This window comes from Poecilia reticulata, linkage group LG5 (genome assembly GCF_000633615.1).
Source record: "Poecilia reticulata strain Guanapo linkage group LG5, Guppy_female_1.0+MT, whole genome shotgun sequence".
Classification (NCBI taxonomy): Eukaryota; Metazoa; Chordata; class Actinopteri; order Cyprinodontiformes; family Poeciliidae; genus Poecilia; species Poecilia reticulata.
Window position 1 is genome coordinate 10886794 of NC_024335.1, and position 24332 is coordinate 10911125.

The 24332-nt window shown below is 35.9% G+C and overlaps 1 protein-coding gene across 1 annotated transcript in view; it reads left to right on the forward strand.

The window, feature by feature from the left end:
• tafa3a (TAFA chemokine like family member 3a) overlaps positions 1 to 24332 on the forward strand; it is a 103308-nt gene that overhangs the window by 50571 nt on the left and 28405 nt on the right. Inside the window, exon 2 of the mRNA XM_008408938.2 lies at positions 12112 to 12224. Coding sequence (XP_008407160.1) covers positions 12113 to 12224 — 112 coding nt within the window. The 5' untranslated portion in view covers position 12112. The remainder of the gene's footprint in view (positions 1 to 12111; positions 12225 to 24332) is intronic.

Below are 24332 nucleotides of genomic sequence, written 5' to 3' on the forward strand. Positions count from 1 at the left end.
TAACTGACAGTTTTTAATACGCATCGTTTATGCGTTCTGTACGTGTAAAAGACTTTCAGGTATGCTTTGCCTTGTGTCTGAATGTTGATTATATTGATTTAGTAAATCGAGCCAGTATGAAATAAATGACATTTTTAATTGTATTTTTTGTCAACTGATTATATTTAAATAATTCAGGAATCCTGTCTTGGCAGAGGTGCAGAGTAAGAGTAAAAGCAGCACTACTTCACCATGTTTTTACTCACGTAAATGTAAGAAGTAGTCACTACCAAAATTACTTTAATAAGAGTAAAAAAATATTTGGTGACTGATCAGAATATCTGATCTAATGTTAAAAAAATTTTTATCTTTCCAGAGACTTAAAATTATAATTATGTGCAAAGTTTGGTATTTCAAAAACTCAAAAGAAAAAAAAGGAATAACATTATAACATAATAAATTCAGGTAAAAGAGGCACTTTTCCTAAATTATTTTTTAAAACCCTACAAATTAGACCATCTTGTTTTGCCCTTTCAATGATTTTCATTATTTTATTTGAATTATTTGAATGCTTTTATACCCAAAATATATATTTAGTATGTTTCAGTCTTGTAAGGCAACTTTCAGTGGAAAGTCTTATTCAAAAGTATATATTTATGGTCAGAAATCAAGCCTGAGTCAGATATAGAAAACAGACCCACACATTTCTATATTTAGGACTCTTCTGCAGTAGGTTCTGTCTGGACAAGTTTCACTTCCATAGCCTCGGTGTGGGAAGGAAAACTCCCATCAAACTACAAGCAAATACTCTGAAGGCTGTAAGAAAAAAATGGTAAAGAAAAATATGTTTTTTTAATTTTAGCTCCTTTTGTTTAGTGAAACAAAAATATAGAAAATATGCAAGTAAAAGTCACCATTTAGCAGTGTCTCTGACAACCTTTGAAAGTATCATTTGCAATTTATCACACAAACAGCACATGCATTCAATCTCTGTGCTGCCTACTAATGAACATAATGAATCATTATCCCCACCTGGTCCATTTTGTCCTAAGTGAAAAACTACAAATAGACTAATGAGATTCAATTGAAACAAGAATGTTGACAGTCAGTTTTTCTGTAAATAAAATGAATAATCAATGTTGTAATTATCGTTTTAAATGTGCAGTCTTTGAAAATGTAAAGAATAAAAAAGGAAGAAAGAAACAAGTAAATTAAAAAGCGATTTTGTTCATTTACATACGAACCATCATTTCAGTCAGTCTTGCCAACTGAGCCATGTGCCGCAGAGTTAATCATGCATTTAATTGTATGCTTGCTCTGTTCTTTGTCTGAGAACGTATAATTTTGTCAGGTAATCAGTCGTTGAGTTAAAGCTGTCATTGCCATGCTGTGTGATGCTCATCTGTTGCTTGCCATTGGATTTTCTCACAGGACTTTGTTGTATAATACCTAAATCTTCTTTTTTTTTTTTTTTTTCAAGCTATCTATAGGCTGGCTCGGGATTTGTGGGAACAAAACATGCTTGGAGCAAAATCCATCACTTTATGGAAATAGCCATTGCTTCAATCCATTCATCGAGGGATTTAAGTAGCATATCCCATCCCTCCACCGCCCTTATCCTGTCGTTACAAGCCTTTTGTTAGCCAGCCATTCCTGCAGCCCTTTGGATCATCAGTGTCTGTTTTCTACTTTTCAGCTCATTCTTATTTTGAGCATAGACGTCAAAGAAAAACAAACACAGAACTGCACATTTGCAATGTACATTACAACATGGCAGAAGAATATTTATAACCAGCACCAAGTCAACTGTAAGCCCCATTTATAGCCATTCATTATACAAGCATCTTAGAAGAAGTAGCCAAAGACAAGCAGATTATTTTTTTAACTTTTCTACATGACTTGACAGGAATGAAGTCATTCATACGTATATAAATGTACACCATTGTTAGTTTAAGTTTCAGAAGTATATTTAGCAACACTGATGAACCTGGTATAGCATGATTTCTAATAATGTTGGTAGGGGGTGTGGCTTTAATGTTGCTCATTTTTTGTGGTATTGATTGAGAAAAAGAAACGTGTATGTTTTGGTTAAAAAAATCAATTGCTGTCTATAGTCAGATTTTTACAAATATAAACAAAAGAACATATCCAAAATGGATATAGAATTTTTTTGTGGTTTTAGCATTAACATTTTTAAATTGTCACTTTCCTTCAGCTGCTTCTCTCAGCAGATCATCTTCCTCCATTTCACTCTATCTTTTGTCTTTTCAACTGTTACAACCATTTCTGTTCTCCTCCATTATGTCCATCAGTCTTTTCTGGTGTCTTTCTCTTTTCCTCCTGACTGGCAATTCCATCTCTAACATCCTTTATTCCACATCTTTTCTCAGGATATGTCCAAACTGTCTCAACCCTGGTTTTCTAACTTTTATATTTTAAGCTACTCAGTTTAAATGTTCCACTTATTTTCTCATATTCAGTCTCCATATCATACACACAACAAGTCTTACTAAAGAGAGAACTAAAATACTCTGTTTGCACATATGCTGGACTAATTTGCTACATATTCTGTCCTTGTAAAACAGTTTTTTGTGATTAAGCCTGCGGTATGACCACTGGTATGCAATGATAAGAGGTAAAGAAAATTTAAAACAACGGCTGTTTTGTTTTGCCCTGGAGCAACAGAAACCATCGCGAGCTCCTCCACCCTGTGCCATGTATCATCCATAAACACACTTCTTTGTCCCACTGGTCCCATTGACTCACTCCTGCAGCCAACCAAAAGATACTTGAAAGAGGAGTTTGCTGTGTGAAATTTTGTGTGCTATTGTTTTATTTGTGTGTCCATTATGCCCATCCATTAGCCTGTAGTCACAGAAAATGCTTTATTTCACAGTGAGCACAGTTGAGAGTCACTAACAACAGAAAGAGCAGAGGATCAAAGGATGCAGCGAGAGCTATTTTACTGAGGTTGCTATGCAACACATTTTTTTTAATATTCTCATGCAAGATATCCATTCACTGTCAGACGGTTAGAAAGTGTATTGAGTTTTAAGTAATAATTTAATAGTGTTAATGACTCCCTTACAATATAAAGATAAATGATGCTATATTAGGCACCTGTGAGGGTGTTAATACTTTGTTGTTCAATGAGTTTTATGGTTTGACTGGTGACAGAAAATAAGTCCTGATTTCTTAATGAGAAACCTCTTTATTTTACTGACCTTGCCTAGGACATTTGCTGCTGTTCTTTTCTTCACACAGTATTCAACTTGAGACAAATCATGATGATTTTTTTGGTAATAGTACAAAAGATTTAAAGAGGGGGTAGTCATAGCCATTAAATTAGAATCTTACTGAAATGCTTTTTTGTTTCTGTTACTCTGGTCATGAAGTGAAACGCATCATGTAGATTAATTATATGCAGACTTATGTTTTAATACCTTTATTTCGATTAATTGTAATGATTTTCCACTTAAAACTAATGATAACATGACATTTAAGCTTATATATTACGCCAGACCATTTAAAACGTACTTTAATAGAGAAATGTGCATTTAATTAAAAAGTATGTTCAACACCTTCTTTGAGTTTATTTTCAGAAGCTTATTTTATTCTGACACTCAAGCCTCATATTCTATTTTCTACCACATGTTTAATTTGATAAGGTCTCACTGTGCTGTAAATTAGCCAAACCACAAAGATAATTAATGAGAAGTCTCATAAGGTTTAACAGGAGATGATACAGAGTGGCCCTTAACACGAGGCGGTTGATCGCCACACTAAATGTGTACATAGAAATCAGCTCCAAGCCAAACTCAGAATAGGTTTAACCTGTTCAGGGCGTGTTGTGATGAGCCACCTGGTCTCGGTGTCGTATCAGTCAGGTGTAATAATTTTCCAGTTAACCTGCTCCAATAAGCCACCTGAACACCATCAGACACCAGACTGGAGCTGCACTGTTGGAAGAGGGAACATGTTTAAATTTGGAATGCAGCCTGGCATCCTGAGACCCAGAACAAAAAAACTGCAATCACTCACTTACTGCTAAACGCTTTATTTTCAAACGAGCACCGTGGCGTGCTCTCAAATTCCAATTATTTCTGGAGTTCGGCTGTCAGAGAAGATTTATTAGTTTTCTCTTGTTTCCTGTTTTCTCCAACTGAAAATAAGTCAAAGTACAACTGAGAAAACTGCTGAAATATTTATTGCCTGCCTCATACTTCTTTGTATTTTTAAGATAAACCAACATGGAAGAAATGATTGAGATTAAGGTGGAACTGTAAAGTTTTTCTCCAGTGCAGGACTCCATTAGGAGTAGAATGTTATGAACAATGCTTCAGTAAAATGAAGAAATGTCATTATATGCTGCAGGTGTAAGCAATGGGGGGGTGGACCTGGTCTTTTTCTGGTGCCGGTCAAGCAACCTGGAATCTGAGTTGCATGTCATCTCTGACCTGGATTTGTTCAAAGCCAAACTTAAGACTGATTAAAGGCCTTTGATGTTTTGCATTTTTATGTTTTCTTTACTTTTTTTTTTAGTGCGGTTTTACTCTTTTTAAGCTTTTTACTTAGCTCTATTTCTGTTTTGTTATGTTTTGCATTTGTTTTTACTTTGTAGAGCATATTAGGGATGTGAGGTGTTATTGGAAGATGCTCTCTAAATACAGTTTGATTAGTGGTTTTTAACTAACCTTCACTGATTAGATTTTAAACTGATCAATCCCTGTTGCAGATATAGTTTATTATCATAGACTACCTAGTACAAACTTGCCGACTTCGCAAATAAATGTCTTAAACTACATTCATTTATTGAATTTTGGATGGACATAAATCCTCATGCAGTTCAACACAAAATCATACAAATACACATGCTATGCCTATATTCTATTTTCAATGCTATTATTATTAAAGGGAATTTGTGTGCTTGATAAGCATCATGACTATGCAGTCCCTTTGGTATCACTAAATAGTTTTATAATTGAAAAATAAAATAAAACAAAATGGCTGCAACAGCACGAATCATAAATCAGGTGTGGAGCTGTTTTTTTGTCTCAAACTATTTATGGATGCTATGGAGTTAACATAAACATGCTGCACATCATGTTAACTCTTCAGAGAGATGTCTGAGCAGAAAGCATTGGAGCTGCATTTTTTTAACAGGAAAGTGGGGCATGAAAATGTGCGCTTGTTCCCCCCCATTGGTGGAAAACTGTGATGAATCTTGGAAGAACCACAAGACAGACGTTTCTCTCCAACCATGTCAGAGCTATAAGTGAAATTAGTCACAGTAGTTTCTGAACTGTAACTGTATATATAGCTGGGCTTAATCATAAATGGCATTCCTACTGAGAAAGTTATTGCTTACATATTTTAAATGGGTTATTTTGATTTCATTGTTCTCACTGTTTTTTCTTGCTGAGTCAGTAAATGAAGTGGACTAACAGAACATTTTGCCCTTTGTACTTAGCTTTTGAAAACACAGAAAAATGAAATAGGACTAGACAGTCTAATGTTGCAGTTAAGATTCCCACTAACAGGTTTCGGCTTCTCCAGCCTCAAAGACTTGGAGCTTGTCGTCAAAGAAAACACTCAAAATACAAGTGGAGGCATACAAAAGCTGAATTAAAAAAAAAAAAGAAAATTTTTATATATATATATATATATATATATATATTTTGTTGATTACTGAGCAGGGTATCAATAATGTTCATCACGTAGCTGAAAACCCATAGTAATCTTACATTGCTTTTGTATCTTTTCATAGTATTCTCATTTTCACTTATGACACTGTTAGAGGAGCAGTTAGTCTGTTTTTACTGTATATATTAAAAAGTAACAAATGTAACCTGTTAAAGAAGAAATAAAATTTTAAGGGTTTGGCATGAAGATGCACTCCTTCCAGGTTATTACTTTTTAGCACTGTGGTAGCTCAGTGCCTTATTGTTTACCTACATTGTTTCTGAAGTTATTTGCTTGCAGTTCTCAGGTTTTCTTTGGAACATTTTATTTGGCTTACTGTTATTACTGGTAATCTGATTTAAAAAAAAATTAAAGATGTTGTGGAGCGTTCACAATTCAAGTCACTGTATACAAAGTTTTCTCTTCAGCTATAATTCACAGCAATTTCAAAACCTCAACATTTATACATTAGTACATGTGTTTTTTGAGCATTTCAGTATAAACATGTCACATTCTTAGGTGAAAGCATTGCATGTCCACTGATCAGTCTCATATGTACCTGATTTAAAGTGGCACCTCCTCAAATGTTTTCCCTTCATTTAACTGAAAAACCTCCTATCCTGTTGCTTTTCTTCAATTCTGGCCATGTTATACTCTGGCAAATGAGTAAGGAGTGGAGCCACTCATGGCTGGCTAGTTGACCTTTGTTCGTCAACCTTAAATGAACTTTTTGCAGACTACAGTGCAAAAGAATTTTAGGTTCTTCTGAAATGTTTTTATGACTAAAAATGTCCTGCCCTGGGTGCCTGCTGTGAGGTGTACTTCAGACTTTAAGAACCACTGTGATGATTTAGATTAAAGCTGAGTGCACACTCCAAGGTTTTTTCTTGAAATTTTATTCATGCCCAGTTGGACATAATCAACACCAGTTTCCACTAGTTGGGGACAATAGAGCTGGTTAGGTGGGGAGTAAACCTTAGTGTGAAAGAGCACAAAGATGTGAACTTCACAATATATGTTACATGAGCTCTTGGTTTGTCAGAAATAGGTTACCGTTTTCTAAATGATGTGGAAGCTAAGGGTCAAAAGCGCATGCACCCTTTGATAAGTTTAAGATTACAGCGCCATACAGTGGCCCGGCATGACAACTACAACAGATTCACTGCATCTCATATAAAAGTGAAACTTTTCCCCCAGTCAACATCTGAAAACACTAGCATTTTCTCCTGTATAGTCTCCTGTAATATAGCCTTATAGACTTTTGTTTGGATTTCGCTGCATTTAAGCTAAAGTAAGGAACTCTCTGTAGAAATGCAGTTTCATCTCCTCATCATCTCTGCCTCTTTTCATTGACATTTCTTGTGTATAAAATACAGACACCCAGCGATATTTTTATTCAGACAGAGACTGATAACTTTAGAAACTATAAACACACTGTCATTTATAACACCAACTGAGATGTGCAGACAAGGAGCAAATGCATTCTGTTTGCACTCTTTTTTTCCCTTCACTTTCTTTTATCAAGCTTTGTGAGAGCTGAGTATTGCTGTTTCTGTGGTCTTGCCTATTGTGCTCAGTTCAGTAATCTCCCCGTTTCTTTAGATGAATGTTGTCCAGTAATACCCTTCATCCCAACTGATGGGCCCACGGAGAGCCGGACACTCAGCAGCTCATCTTACTGCCAGCAGTGTTCAGCTCCTCTCTCCTGAGAAAGCAGATGCAAATCACACATTTGCTTTGAACTGGGATCCAGTACATTCGCTAAAATTAGTAAAATGCTTGCTTTGATGCTAATAGATGAACTATTGCTTATCTGGCAGAGGCACACAAGGAGGAGTTCTTTTGCTGTGACTTTCTTTGTACTGACAGCCAGTGCTGGTGAGATCTTAACAGGATGCTCTAATTCTGTATGGGCTCAGACAGCTGACGCAATCGAGACATGTGAGCACACAGACTGAATGAAAAAAAAAAAAAAACTGAGCAAACTCAGAGTCTGTCACATCATCACAGATTCAATGAGCTATTTGCCCAGGGCTTTATTTAGGCATACGTTGTCTGGTGATAATCCAAATTCAGACCAAAACATATGCATTTTATGATCTCTACTTTTAGACATTTTTTCCCCATGATGGTTAAAAAAAAGAAGAAAAAAAAGGTTTTTTAGCACTGTGGTAGCTCAGTGCCTTATTGTTTACCTACACTTTCAACTTCAGAAACCTACAGTTTCTGAAGTTATTTGCTTGCAGTTCTCAGGTTTTCTTTGGAACATTTTATTTGGCTTACTGTTATTACTGGTAATCTGATACCAGTAATAACTGGTTAATTTTTTTTTAAAGAGAAAATCTTAAACAAGTTTATGACTTTGTGGTTCTTAGCATAAACAAATTCAAATAAATATTTTCACTAATGCCGTTTACTTTCTTGAGGTTGCACAGGTGCAGTTGAGGCTGTTACACGCAGGCTTTTTGGATCCTTGATAAATCTATACCTCTCCCCTCACTTTGCATTTAAAAATTAATAAGTTGTGATCATGAAAATTAATTGCTTTATGCTTAGTTGTCTCAGCACCTCAGTTCTGTTTCTGAGCCTGCTGCAGGCAGGGAGTGAGTGCAGGTGCTTTACAGACACAGAAGATGTAACTTCCAAGTCATGGTAACAGTGTTCCAGATTGCTATGCATCATCAAAAATCATCATTACTATCCCAGGATGATAATGATTAACAAATCTATAATTTCCCATTCAACCTCTGCCATGGTAATGGGCTCAGCTTCTCGCAAGTGTCCAGATTCTGCCTTATCCATGTAGAACATGATGGAGGAATAGAATATCACTTTGGGCTCCTTTCACTGCAAGAGGACATCCTTCATCTGAGTTGCCATTATCTCCATAATTGATATGAAACCTAATCAACAGTGACTATTTATTTTTTTATTTTGTAAATCAATGAAGGTTAAATTTTAAGATAACAAAACCATGAGAACGCATAGTCAAAGTCACCCTGTTGCAGATTTAATGTTTAGTCAAGATTAATTGTAAATAACATTTCAGCAACAAGGCAGTTCAAAGTGCTAATAATATTGTAACTAATTATGAAGCAGCAATAAACATTACATTTTGTCAAAATCCTCAAGCAAAAATCTTGATCAGTCAAAGGTGAATCTAAACAGGCAGGTTTCCAGCTTTGATTTAAAAGAAGTCAGTGTTTTGGCTGTTTTGCAGTTTTCTAGATGTTTTTTTTCCAGATTAATGGTGAAAACTGAATGCTGATTCCCCATGTTTGGTTCTGATTCTGGAGATGCAGAGTAGATGTAAACCAGAAGACTTGAGTGGTCTGGAAGGTTGACACAATGACAACATAACTTAATGTATTTTGGTGCCAAGTCATTCAGTGATTTATAAACTGGTAAAAATATTATAAACTCTGTTCTCTGAGCCATGGGGAGCAAGATCTTTTAATGGATGAATACAAATTGGGTCGCATTACCCAACTGCATCCAAACTCATCTGCAAAAAAACATATATACAGACTTAAGAAACTGGAAATGTGTTGTTTTCCATGTGTTCTGGAGCCGACTGTCTGCCTTCCTGATCGTAGTTGTCGTCATAAACAGTCAGATCCCCAAAGCAGATCATGCCTACTTTGGGGATTTTTTGTACGTAGTTTAAAACTTGACAATTTAAAGTAATTCCCTAAAATATATTTTTAAGTCTTCTGATGAATAATGTTACTTCACACAGTGAAAAGTGTCAACCAGCAGGATGTTACTATTAGTTTTTTCTTCTAACTATGGCTTTGTGTTTTCCCAAATTACATAAGAGCCAACAGGTTCAAGTACCACAATCAGTAGATGTTAAATGTCATATGAAATATTCAGAAAGTAATATTTGTTCTCATTAGATCTTATGTGAGATTTGGGGATTTTATGGATATTTATGTATTCATCAAAATGCTCAACTAAGTAACACATTTTATACACGATGGTTTAAGCACAGGGGGAAAAAATAGCTTGCTTACAGGTATGAAATAGAAATAGATTAGGCCGAAATGGCAGTATGTGGGTGTGAACTGTGGGTAAAACTAAGAGAGGAAGCGAGTTGACTCAGAGCTTTTTTTTTACCTTCTGTTTTCCATGTCTGTGTTAAATATTCCTCATCTATTTATTTGAGTGTGTTTTTGAAATTTGTTTTAAGATGTTTTGCATGTTCAAAAGCGAAAACCACTTTTAGATAATTTAGATATTTACTGTATCCCTTGAGAATTAATCATGATAAGACTGATTTTGAGCTAGTAATGATAAATTCTTATCGATGCAGCATGCAATTTCCCCAAAAAACTTAAAATTTAAAAACTTTTTGCTGTTATCTTTATGACATGATAAAACAATAAATATAATTGGATGCTATTATTCTATATTGTGTACACTATGGTTTAGTGTATCCCACTGATTTGTGGTCCAATATTCATGGATTCACCTATTTCCAGATTTTTCTGCAGATTGGACCTGCAAATTATTTCTGGAAAACTGGAAAAGTGCAGATTTTTTCTTTCATATTTAAAAAAAATGCTTTGGAAGCTGAAATACCTTGGTGCAATGTTACTTTGGATGTTGTTTGCAAAGCAACCAATCCAGTAGTACCGACACGGTTTCCATTGTGTTAACGTATATTTGGTGTCTTAATTAAATCAGGCAGTTTTTAAGTGATTTTTGGAGGTTTGGGATATAGGCAGGGTGAAATATTTGTGGATTTTAGTCATTCCTGAGCTGTGCGGTCCTCCACTACCACACAAATACAGAGGTCTGCTATACTACTAATCCATATTAATATACACTTGCACTAATACAGGTCAGTCACTAGTTTAAAAAACTAAACTAAAAAATTGGACTAAAAATCCCAAGTCACAATCCTAATACACCACATAGAATTAAGACTTCTTACATAATCTTAGATAAATAAGCTGTCAAACTCAAAGGACTTCCTGCAGAAGAAGACATTCCTCTTCCCAACATGGCACATTTTTTCCCCTCTCCTGCAGGGCGATTAAACTTGTGTTCTGGATGTATAAAAAAAATGTACACAGCTTCACCCGCAGTGTGGGATCTCAGAATGACAGTACTGTGTTGCGAAAATGATAATTATTTTCTGACTTTTATGGAAAAAATTGAATCTAGATTCTCTAATAACAAGAGCTGAGATTTTTGGAACAAAGCTAGATAATTAGATAAAAACATTATTGACAAAATACATATATATAGTGAAATGAGAGCTAACATGTGGTTAAAACCCAACGATGCTTTGGTGAAACTTTGCATGATAATGGTAGGGAAACTTATAGGAGTGATTAGTTGAGAGCAAAGGTAAAATAAATTCTTGTGAAAATGTTGCTCCTCTGAAACTAAAGCTCTATATTCACTTAGAACCATTAATATTTGCAAGTGTTAATTTTTTTTAAGTCATTCTAAATTGGATACTTAACTGAAATTGTGAACTATATGGTAAGATTATTGTGGAAAAACAAAATGCTGAGAAACCCTAAATCTTATTTATTTCTGTTCAACCTTTTCTACCAATCTCTTCCACGCTGTGTTTATCCTTGCCCCCCTTTGTTGTTACAATTAAAATATGTCTACAAAGAAGTAGAAAATGTTATCAGCGGGTTTAGAAATATGTGTTGAAATAAGCCTTCACTGATTCTTTCTAATTAAAACTGGCTTTTAATCAACCGTTAAAATCAGGGTGATAAACAGTGACAATGATTATAAAATAGCCACAAATTGGAAAACCATTCTCTTTTAATATACTTCACTATTCCTTCAAGAACCTAACCTGAAACTCCAATGCACAACAGAAAGCCCTTCTGAAGTTCTTGTATGCATTTTTTTTGTCACTCTGGCACAGGCAGATTTTTGTTAACCTGGCCAACAGCCGATGTTCCAGATCCACTTTAGCTACTTAAGACATTTTTTTTTTGCCAACTCAGATCTGACCTTTCCATCTCTGAGGCTTATGAATTGGTTGTACTTTCCACTGACCTCTTTCCTTCTGGGTTTGTGCTCTAGTCTTCTCTTTTTACAGTTGACTTTATGTGGAAGGATTCTGCTTTTTACCATAAATGTGACGATGCATTCCTCCAGTCTTGTCACTATCTTGGCCTTTTTCAATGCTCTTAAGCTGATATGTTTTCCTTTTTGTTGTTTGTCCTGTGATGGACTGTCACGGACCGTGCCCTGCCTTTTGTCCACTGGAGATGAACTCCAGCCCACATTAATGGCTGAGCGAACACAAAGAGAAGTGATTCCACATTTTTCTCGGCAGGAGTTGTAGTTGTAGAGGGAAAACCTGACCACTGGGTGTCCCAACGGATCCTCTCCGCAGAAGAATATTTTAATGTTACTGATCTGTCAAATGGCTGAATTTCTTTTAATTCCATTATTTCTTATTTGTTTCAGAATGCAGGGGAGGGATCTACAGAGCATGTGCAGAAGGGTGCTACTCCTGACCATCTGTATGGTGTCTCTCTTGGGACAACTGACCAGCGCATCATCACACCGAAGCCACATAGGTAAACTGCATTAACTGCCATTATGCTTCTTTCCAGGAACCAGACACGTGGTTTTATTTATTTAAGATTTTTTTCTTTTTAAATAAAAAAGCAATTTGGTGTAAGATTTGCAGGATATGACTGAAGGAATAACAATGCAATTTATTTTAGAAAAACAACAATTATTCTTTCTCATGCCAAGATAATCCATTATGTTGTTTGAATTTGATACATAGACAATAAATAAAACATTGAATACATGCCCATTACATTTTTTATTAGTTTTCAAGTAAGCTTGAATATTACACAAAAAGGGAATTTTGTCCCTTTTTGCTGCTTTTCTCTGAGGAGCAACATCAGGATACAACAATGTGATGTTAGCTGGTATAATAGCCTGGTTGTTTACTTAGATTAACAGTTAGTTTTAAAACAGTGTACCTTAAATACGAGTGAGTTTACCAGTTTACCACAGCATGACTACATTTTTTGCAAAAGAATCTACATTACTCTTTGCTCCATACGATCTAAATAACCATTTCCATCCTGACACTTTATCATCTCAGAAATTTTGGAAGCGCATGAACAGTAAGATGTAAACTTTTACCAGCTTTGGATCCATAACTATTTTAAACTTTGGTGATACCAGAAACTAATCCGTTCCTAAAACAGAGACAACATGCAAATGGACTGTTGTGAGCAAAAGAGCAACAAAGATCCACTGTTGTTTTTATGCTTCTTTACTATGAAAATATTAAAACAAACCATGGTTTGGTAGAAAGGTTTTAATGTGATGCTAATGAGTATACAGAGGGCAGAAAGCAGCAGCTGCAACTGTCACAACGTTGCCAACAGAAAAGAGTGAAAATAGATTGAGATTAAATAAGATTTGTACAAATTTCTGCATCTAGATTTTGAGATTTATCTACAAATCTTACAGCTTTAAGACTTAAATTATTATTAAACCATATATTTCAAAGACTTAAAGAAATAATTCTGTCAGATCTAAAGGAGATTCAGAATTTCAATTTCCTAACGGCAGTCTCATATGATCATATGATTTTAGGTTTTTTTTAAAAAAAACCTCAAAGCACAACCCAACATCACAAAGAAATAAAAAAATAAATTACAGCTTTCTGTATTTATTATAAACTTGTACTGCAGTGAGAGACTATTTTAAAAGCCCTTGCTGCATATTCTAGCCACATTTAAGCTCACTGCCTCTGTAAGTAGCAAAGGGAGATAACGGCATCTTATTGTCTGTGCAGAACAGCAAAACAGTAATGCCATGTAAAGGTTGCACTTTGCACAAATGGCAGTTCAACCAGTTAACATCTTTCAAGTTCAGCATCAAAAGTTGAAACATAATGTCAGTACATCAGCTGTGCATGCATATCCAAGTTTGTGAGTGTCTTTCAAGTGGGAGACAAGACCTTTCAAAGTGATTCTCCCTAATGGAGAGATGGCTTGATCCCTGGGCGTAACGGTGAACACTGTGACCACACATTGAAATAATGAGCCTTGTTCTACTGAAGGACAAATGCCACAGAGCTGCTCCAAGGCAACAGCTCCACATTAGCTGCAAATGCAAACACGACCTGCAACTGAGTGACTATGATGATAGAAAAACAGGAAAAAATCATTTGCTTTAATTAAGAAAATATTAAGCAATGCACACATTTTATTGTTTGTAATTTTTCTTTACCAAATTAGCACATAAAATAATATTATAGCACACATACTGGTGAGTCACCTAGATTTGTCCCATCAGGGGCTCCATAAATGTCTTTTTTTAATTATTTGCTATGTTTTATATCCTTTAATAATAGTTTTGTTGAAAAGGAGTTTTAAATGAAGCAGCCTAGTAGTCTCATAGATTACATTGATAAAAATTTACAGCAGGGTCTAGACTTTGAGGTTGTTGTCTTTTTCATCAAATATGTGGATGTAAATAATATGATGTCTTATGAAGTTAAAGGTCTGACACTGTATATTATATTTGAAACCATTTTTGTGCTGAAACCTCAGCTTTCTTTTAAAGGAAAACCAACTTAGTTTTTTAATCAGACATTCTAGTTTTTGTATTTAACAACAATATAAACAAATTGTACTGTTTGAAAAAAGAAAGTATGTAAAAGTAAAATTGTTTAATTGGAGCTGAGTAAAAGGCTATTAAAACATTTAATTGAGACATGACAAAAGTTTTTTTTTGTTTTTTTTTTGGAAGTTTCTTGAGACAATGGTCTTTGTAAATTACCATTAAATAAACTGGAAACAAATGTAAATTGACTGAAATTTAATTAACTCAACCCTGACCTGAAAAATGGGAAGTAACTTCTCTGAAAGATGACAGCCTTCTGGCAGTAATAATGGATACATACCAATCTTTATTCAAAGGGAGAAAGAACAAAAACTTTATAAAAGTAAAAAAATTTGTAGGTGAGGGCCATGTCACCTTCTTTTATTTACACTTTTCTCATTAATAAACAGAATGAAAACACCTACGTTTGGGTTTTTTCAATAGGAGACCCAAAAAAGAGATGAATTATTAAAACACAGCTGCAGAGCTGCATATATTAACAAAATGAGAGCACAGATCACAACTTAGCGCCTGGATCTGTGGTAGTTGAAGTAGTGATTGAGCTGTCGTACGTATTCTGTTAATAACTGCTTAAAACTTGCCAATTACAAGTAAAAAGGACTAGACTGCCGATCATGAGAAAGACCTGAGAGATTTGCCTTGGCATCAGAGAGGAACGCCAAGCATCACAGTGTACTAATCTATTCTATCCCACAAGACCCAGATTAACTATCAGGCCTGGTTTACCTACTTATGGCAAAAACAGGAGTTCAATTACAAAAACCAAAATATCCATTTCCTCAGCGCTTTCCAATGAAAACAATGAGAATTCATGTTAATCTGTCATATAGTGCGACATGTTGCTGACAGAAATAACAGGTTATAAAGTTCTTTTTATCAGTTATTGTTAATACATTTTTGATTACCATTACAAACACAAGTTAATTATATCAAATTGCATGCATGCCCAGAATAAGGTATTTTAGTAGTTGTCAGCAAAAGCTAAAGAAAGGTAACCAGCATCGTTTTCAAAGCTTTGCATGTAGTTTTGTCCAGCAAGATCTAGATGGGGAAGCCATGTTCACATCAGAATCTCATTGATAATAACTTTTTATCACTCTTTCTGCCCCTGCAATAGCAGTCAAACTCCTGGCTGAGGGGGGCGGGGGGAATCAAGTCCTCTCTGCCCTGATGAATGCCTTACAAATGAAAGACAGTGACGTTATCTCAGTGATGTTATCTTCAGCAGTTGAAGATAAACACAACACCTGCAGGGCATAACGGGACACAAAGCTTCCTGAATTTTAATAAAAGAGTGCTTCCTTTAAAAAGGGCAGCTTTGTTTTCGGCTTTGATGTGTTTATTTTGGAGTTAAAAATAATTAGCACTGCACGAAGCTACTGGTTAATTACAAACAATTTTGACAATATTTGTATGTGCTTCTGATTTTCAGGTTGGGTATTTGCGATGGAGTATTAGGGTCAGGCTAGCAAAAAACAAAATAGAACTAAGTCGCAATATTATGACAATAGTCCAAATAATGCGAGAATAAATTTGTAGTGTTATGAGAATAAAGTCATATGTCATGATTAAAATTTATAATTTTCCGACTTCATTCTTATATCATTATGACTTTATTTTCATATACTTTCAACTTCTTTCTCATAATACAATAGCTTTATTCTTGTATTTTTTTTGTCTTAGTATGGCCCAAGTACTCTATTCTACATGTCACTTATAACAGCCAAAAAGAATAACAGCCATAACAGGATGCAAATCAGACCAAAAATAATTAAATTGATTTAATAAATAATTGAATTGATGCCATTACTATGAAAAAAGAAAGTAGTTGCATAACTTACAGACTTCATGACGGAATTTTTTCTGCTTAAAAGGAAACGATGCTCTATAGGTTTATATCTCTCCAATCATGACATCCAGGTTCAACAGAAAAGCTGGTTTAATAAAGACTGAATGGGAATGTAAATACTGATACTGTATTTGCTGGTTACACATGCAGAATGGCCAAGTGCTCTCATTAAATGTGTTAAATACCTTCTACTGTGAGATGTTCAGATATTTGTTCATGGAGAACAGATACATCATTGTAGACCACCGAATCTGACTTGTTTTACCACAGACATGCTGGATAAACCAAGTAATCCTCCCTCTTACATTCCACCCGCGTTGTTTTCACGTTTGCGGATCGTCACCTATTTCATCTGATTTATGTGGAGACAGAAGGGGAGCCAGCACAAGCAGACTGGTCCTGCTCTCCATGGGTTCTACCAACACTTCTGTAATCACGTAGCTTGTCCCTGAGCTACGGAGGTCAAACCAAGGTGGGCCCAATAAACAAACCTCTTTAACCCCTCTGTTTATTGAGGTGGAGGCTTTGGTAAAGCAATTGAACCTCTTTCTCTAGCCTGAATGTGGAAAGCAGAGCTTGCAGCATGCACACATAACCCCTGTAATAAGACCACTGCATCCCCCAGAGCACCATCTACATTCATTAGCTAGTCATGAAAGAGTGAAAACGGAAGAAGAAGGGTGAGAGAGAGTGCCATACCAGGGTTCAGCTTCTCTGTTATGTTGTGGAGAGAAAGAGCCAGCATGATAACAAGTACCTTTCGGCTGTACAATTTGTTTTGTTCCCATTGATAGGATTTAGACTGATGATGTGGCTGGGTCAAATGGGAGCCTCATTACTCAGCTATTTAGAGACTTGGAATCTTTTGTCTTAACTGTAACTCACTTTGTCCCATTTAAATGAGCAGATATCAAGCTGCCGCTGGTTTGCTGGTCAGTGTCTGCAAGGGCAAGAGTGCTGGAGAGGTAAACAGGGATGGAAAAACATACATGCTGTAGCTGCATGATGCAACACTCCAGCGGCTTCCTCTTCTTGAAATGAAAATGCTGTGAGCTGTGCAATTTGCAGGTCCAAACCTCTTTTAGATTTTAAAATGTCATGCATTACACCACTTGGCCTATGTTAACTGTACAAATTGCAATCTGACTTAGGAGATGAGTTTTACTCTTGCATTTTATATTCACATGCACACAAGGAGATATATTGGCTTATTAAGGAGATGAAACTGTGCTCTGCCTCTCATTTGAATTTAGCTGAGTATTTCCATATTTGCTTATGTTTGAGACTTTCTAAAAACTGTGTGATGCACTCTAATGGCTCTTTCCTAAGCCGTTTTTCATGCTTCAGGGTATTTCTTTCTTTCTTTTTGTATTCAATGCAAATTGTCAGAAACTTTTATTTTGGTTTTCTTTTTCTGAGTTTCCCAATTTTCATATAATAAACTGATTCTCTGGAGGCTAAATTAAGTGCAGAATATAGCAAAAAGTATTTATTTTGTTTTATCTGTTCCCAGTTAAAATCTTTTCAAAACATTCATTTAGATTTGCCACAATAATGACAATTATAAATTAAAATATTCCTTCTGGATGAGGAGGAATTGATTTAACGTGTTTGCCCAGAGGAACAAAATCTGCTTGTCGGATCTTTGTGAAGTGGGCCGAGACACACGACTTCCTGAATCTTTGAAAGATTTAACTATTTTGTAAACTCAAATAATTGAGGGAGTCCATCTTTGAATAACTTTATATTTTGATTTATTGTTTCACACAGTGTAAGAAACACAAAAAATTAATTGGTTCATAATTAAATGAAGTTTATATTTATACTTTGTTAAGCACTCTTCCATCCATGCAAATGAATTGAATGGACAATGAGAAAAGCATAAAGCAATTACTAAAAGAAGAACAAGCCTTGAAGTTTTTATCATTGTGTGTTGCATGATTAAATAAAGTTTATATTTATGTTCTGCTAAGCGGTCTTCAGTCCATGCAAATTCATTTTCATGGACACTGAGAAAAAGCACAAAGCAATTAGTAAAAGAAGAAAAAAACCTTAAAGTTTGCATCATTGTGTTCTACTCATGGATACAATCTAAAACATGTTTTTGAAGTAGGAAGGTGAACTGCAAAAATCCTCAAATCTTACCAAGTGTTATTGTTTAGTTTTATATTCAAATATATCAGCACTCTTGAAAAAACAGGCAAATCTAACATAGTAACTTTTCAGCACATTATTAGGAGCTTATTTTAAGTCAATAATTCTTGAACATTGACAAAAAGTGCTACTTTTACAAGATATTTTCTTTATAACATGGGGAACAGGTCTTGTTTTCTATGTTTTTACAATTTTTTGCAATGAGTATAAAAAAATATATCAGTTAATGATCATCTGAGACAAACAGTGAAATTATGCTTTTGCTGTAGACTTGCAGTGGTTTATTCCCTTTAGATGCTGTATATGGATTTAAATGTTTCTTTACTAATAATGATTATCAGTGGATTAGTTACTTTGACCTTTAGCTGGGAGCTGGAATCATTGGTCAGCCATGATTCACTAACAAACCTACCACAAAAGTGAGGCACTGTCAGATATTTTCTGTGTGAAATATTAATGCTAATGGTTACCAATTAGTTGCACACGACCCAGTCCAGAAGAATATTTGATTACAAAAATGAGAAACAAATAGTTAGTCACACTCTATTTGACAGCTTTGAATGACTTCCTTTCAGCAAACGCTGATGATTATCAAGTTTGTTGGTTTATCTAAACAAAGGGAATAAGATCACAAAACCCTCAATCACTTAAGCACTTTGCTATTTTTTTGCAGTAGCTTCAGGTTTTTGTTGTCTGTAAGCGATGTATATAGCAGTCTATGCTTTGTATGTACATATTTGATCATTGTTGCATGTTGGAATGAACCAGTCGGCTGCACACTTTGCATCACAGGTCAGTGTGGAACCCTTGCCAAGAGATAGCATGACATTATATTGAGAGGCTGTGAGCAGGTCAGCCCCACCCTGGGGATATTTAGGGATGCGACTGTGGAGCATTTGTCCTGACATTTGGAGAGCGGGTGAACGACACAATGGCGGGGCGCTAGCAACCACCAGGAGATTGAGATAGAGATGTGGGGCTGTTTGAGATGCACTGTGGGGATGACAGGGGTCAGCTCGCCCCATCTCCCTGTGGCAGCTCCCAAGATTAGAAAACCATCAAACGTCCTCTGCTATACGCATCTGAATGGCAGCTGTATAGATGAGCCATGAGTGGCTGCGTGTGGCCTTGGTTGTATTCTCTGAGTGTGTGTGGTTGTGGCCAAAAGAGCACAGCAAGGGGACAGTGCCGGTGCAGAGACAAGAGAAATGATTGTTCACATCAAGGAGAAAATTAAAGGTAATTTAAGTTCAATTAAGAGAAACATGTTTTATATTGTCGGAACTCAAGGATTTAAATGAAATGCAGTCTTGTGAAAAACATTAAATATTCAGTTCGGAATGAAGAAATGTTCATATATTGATTTCTAATCTAATCTAAAAAAATTTTGTATAGAAGAGAGAGGGGCTTCTTGTATGAAGAGCCCAAGTCATTCCACAGAATCTTAACAAGATCAAGATATGGGCTTTGCATGAAACCAGGACTTTCCATTTTTTAGTCATCAATCCGTCCTTATGTTTTGTGTCATTGTCATGTTGCAGGTTTCAGTTATTTCAGTGGTTTTTTTTTACACGTCACATTCTGATATGGTAGATTCTATGATGGTGAGCTTTTTTGCTGTGGTCTAGTAAAGTTTGACAAAAAAACTGATGCTTACATCTCGATGATTTACAAATATAATGAGGCTTTTTCCTGAAATGTTGAACATAGTTTTTACCAAACACACCATCTGCTCTGTCCTGGGTTTTGTCAACAGCCTCTGGAAAACTTTAGTCTGATCTTGTGTTAAATGTTTCCTCCTTGCACAACTCCCATGAAAGTTAAACCAGTGCATTCTTCTTCTGAGTCTGCAGGCATTCACTTTTGTATGAGCTGCAGTGAGAACTGCTGTAGGTTGGCGTTGAATTCTTTTAGTATTTTGCCATCTTCTTTCAGGGTGAATCTGTTTGGACATTCAGACTTTTTTGCAATATTTCACAAATGTTTTCAAAGTTATTTTCTTTGGTTTTAATTTGTTGTTTACATTACGCTGTCAACATTGGTATAATTGATAGTAAATATTCAGTATGTTGTAATATGTCAGAAAAATCCTCAGGCTTTGTATGGAGGTCCTGATCTTCTCATTAAATGGTTTTATATTGCTGGGAACTTGCTGCAGAGATAAGCAAGGTTAGATAAAAATCACACGTTTCATGCTAACACTACTTTTAATATTTTACATCTCTTACAGAAACCAATAATTTCAGACTAACTTCGTCTGAAAAAACAAAAAACCTTTAGCGTATGCATAATGTGTGTGTTATCAAATGCTGCCCAAAAAGGTCAGGATTAATCAGACATTTAGGCATATTCTGCAACATGTAAATGATTAAAATTCAGTAATCTAATACATAAAAAGGGTAATCTACAATATTTAAAAGTTCAAATTATGTTTCAGCTCTTGACTTATTTTTTGGTGTCGTTTGTTGAAAGGTATTATGAGGTTTTCTATTTTCTTGCAAGAAGCAATATTTTAAACTCACTCACCTTTCCCCCCCTTTCTAACAGGTGAGGTTTATAAACCCTAGTTTTTGTTGTGTTATGTCACCAGCTTTCCAGTTGCTGTAGATTAAGTGAGGAATTTGGATCCATTGAATCAGTTTCAAACCCCCTTAGATAAAGACAATATGCATATTTAGAAAAGCTCTCATCAACACTTGGATAATATATTTTTATTAAATAACTCTCCTATATAAAAAAATAATAATTTCTGAAACAGAAACTAAGTAAGTCAAACCTGAGGGGTAAAAAAACACTAAAAGTAAAGAAAAACTCTAGCATCTGTTCTTGAAATTCGTTTTTTTTTCCACATCCAATCAGTGTTCTATGGAAATACTGACTTGCATAATAGCTCAAAGTAAAATGTGTCCCTGTGTTTCATCGGAGCAGAGAGGACCCTTACTGTGCCAGATTCTCATCCGCCAGAAGTCTTCCATCTCCATTCTCTCTCTAATTACAGCTCAAATGTAAACCTATTATCCCTCACTGCATTATGAGCTACCGCTTGCGGTCCTGAAACTCAAAGAAATGAGGACTTTTTTTTTGGTTTTGATAGAAATCGAAGGAGAGCCTGCTGATAATGATTTCAGCTGATGAATGCAATTAGTGAAGAAGTGCTAACAGCATGGCAGTAATTGGGTTTTACAAACTAAAAGCCTGCCCTTACCCAGCAATTAAAGCAACCTCCTTTAAAGTTACTCAATTGTATTGCTGTTAATGGTTCATGCTTGGCTGAAGCTTAGTGCACAGAAGAGGTACATTCCCTTTGAAATTGGCCACAGCTCTGTTAGTTTTTCTTGGGTTTGGTGTGTCATGTTGAAATTTTAATGTGATGAAAGATTTTTGATGTGATTAAGTTGGTTCGGTGGTGATTTGCTGCTACTCAGAGTGTGTTATATGGGTGGCTGTTGGCTGCACTACAACGCAACATTACATTAACTTTGCAATTAGTCTATTACAAGTTATGCTTGTTATGAATATTGCAATTTTTCAAGTTTCTAACATATTGTTTTTTACATGCTGGAGGAGTTGTTTTTTTTTTAAGGGAGGATGCAAGACTTATGACACGATGTGAAAATTTGTTGATATATTTCAGAAACTGAGGGCTGCACAGTGGCACAGTTGGTAGAGCTGTTGCCTTGCAGCAAGAAGGTTCTGGGTTCGATTCCCGGCCTGGGGTCTTTCTGCATGGAGTTTGCATGTTCTCCCTGTGCGTGTGTGGGTTTTCTCCGGGTACTCCGGTTTCCTCCCACAGTCCAAAAACATGACTGTCAGGTTAATTGGCCTCTCCAAATTGCCCCTAGGTGTGAGTGTGTGTGTGTGCATGGTTGTGTGTCCTGTGTGTCTCTGTGTTGCCCTGCGACAGACTGGCGACCTGTCCAGGGTGTACCCCGCCTCTCGCCCGAAACGTTGGCTGGAGATGGGCACCAGCACCCCTCCCGACCCCCACTGAGGGAAAAAGGGTGCAAGAAAATGGATGGATGGATGGATTTCAGAAACTGGACCTTTTGGTTTCCATTAAAAGTATAAAAGGAACACGAATTGGTAAGACAAACTACATTTGTACATTTATGAAAAAGTAGGGATGGTAGAAAACTTGATTGACTTATTCAGTAACAAAGTACGTAAATAAACGCCTCACCGCTTAGTGGTTCCCAGAAACAACCGATATAATCCAGCTTTGTTAACTTGGCTTGATTCTGCAATATTCTTCAGCGATTTTGGGAAAACGCCAACACAAGCAGCTGGCTACAGCTACAGCAATGGAGGAGATCCGGGTTCACCTCTGACCCCGAACTTAATCGTGTGCAGTGAGTTTGACCCGCCAAAATAAAACACGAGTTGATTATTTTGTGCAGGTTGAACTCATATGACACACGTTGTTCTTATTGAAATGTACACCTTTTCTACGTTCACCATCACTCCCTCTTTAGAATGAATTACCATCCACACAGAATAATGTTACTGTTTTTGGAGTCAAAATCTGCATGTAAACAAAACTTCTTTGAAAAAGATATCTGACACCAAACTAAATAGAGAATATTTGAACTATAGTGGCGACACACAACCACGATGACTGACCAAAAACTCTGATCAAACTGCAGATAGCTTTCTAAACATATCTGGTATTTACAGCCTGCATCCATGGAATCAGACGTCAAAGGGAAAGACCCACTGCTGAGTTTTTAGTCCTTTCAAGACAAAGAATCAATGTAAAAATATGAAGCATGCCTGAAATCTAGATCTTTCTTTCATGTTCTTTATCTTTTGAAAGGTGAAATGCTGGCTGATTTATTGTGAATTTCTCTTTTAAGGACATAAAAAGCTTCAAGAGTGAACAAGAGAATTTATATTGTGATTACTGAAATTAGTGGGAAACAAGGGCAGGAATTGCAAAACCTCGGTGAAACAATGAACAGAAACATGAAAGTGCATAAATAATCTGTTTTTGTCACACTAGAAAAAAAAAAAAGAAAAACAACAAAACCCAATGAATATCCATTAGAAAAATAAACAGTCCCACATCACTATTGCTGTCTCATGTGTTTCTATTTTGGGATTGCTTCAAATGTTTAAATTTAACAAAATCCCAGTAATATTGCAATTACAACTTACATTTAAATTTTTCATGGATTTTTGATGGAGGGATGGAAAACAACATGAAGTTCTGGAACATATTTGAGTTGCGTTGAATTTTCTTTCTTTTTTTTTTTTTTGACACTAGAGGCATTTATTGAACAGTAAATGTAGGAAATGGCCTGAAATGAGGAATTGAACCCAGGATGGCAACATTGCCAGCTCTACCAACTGAGCCACCCGGCAATTGCATGTTTTTAATGGTCTTAAGGACTTCACCCAAAAATGTCACTTTTCTTTCAGACCCCTTTGTTGTAGTTCTCTCTTCATTAAAACCAGTGAAAGCTTTCCAACTGCTCCTCACATTTGTCTCTTAATTGCCTTCTACTTTTTGAAGTCTGAGAATAAGTCAAGAAAGTTTAATGTCCTTTCTAGTGCAAATTCCCTCTACTTATGAATACGGATTTGCAGTCTTAAATCAGAACTTTAACCATTTTCCATAAAAACTGTCCCCTGAAACCTCCTTTTTATGCAGTTTGTTAATAGCAAATTCTAAGATATATTTATGATTGCTCATTTGTAGTCAGGCAAGGTTGCAGAAGAACATGAAGAGGAACTCTTCACCCATTCAGTTTTATTCCTCTTGGGTATTCCTCTTTTCTTTTAAAGTAATGCTATGCTACAGTTTGGTGGTTATACACTGGAGGGTGGATACTGAATGAATAAAGTGAAATATAAGCTCCTGTAATGCAGTCTATCAATTCCTTGGCCCCGTCTTCCGACTGCACTCAATGATTTTTCGCCTTCTGGCTCACATCTCCTCAGGAATGAAGTGCAGTGCTGATTGTCCACGTCGGACCATAAAAACAGCAACCAAGGCTGAGCATCAAGTTTATGTGAACAGACTGGAGCA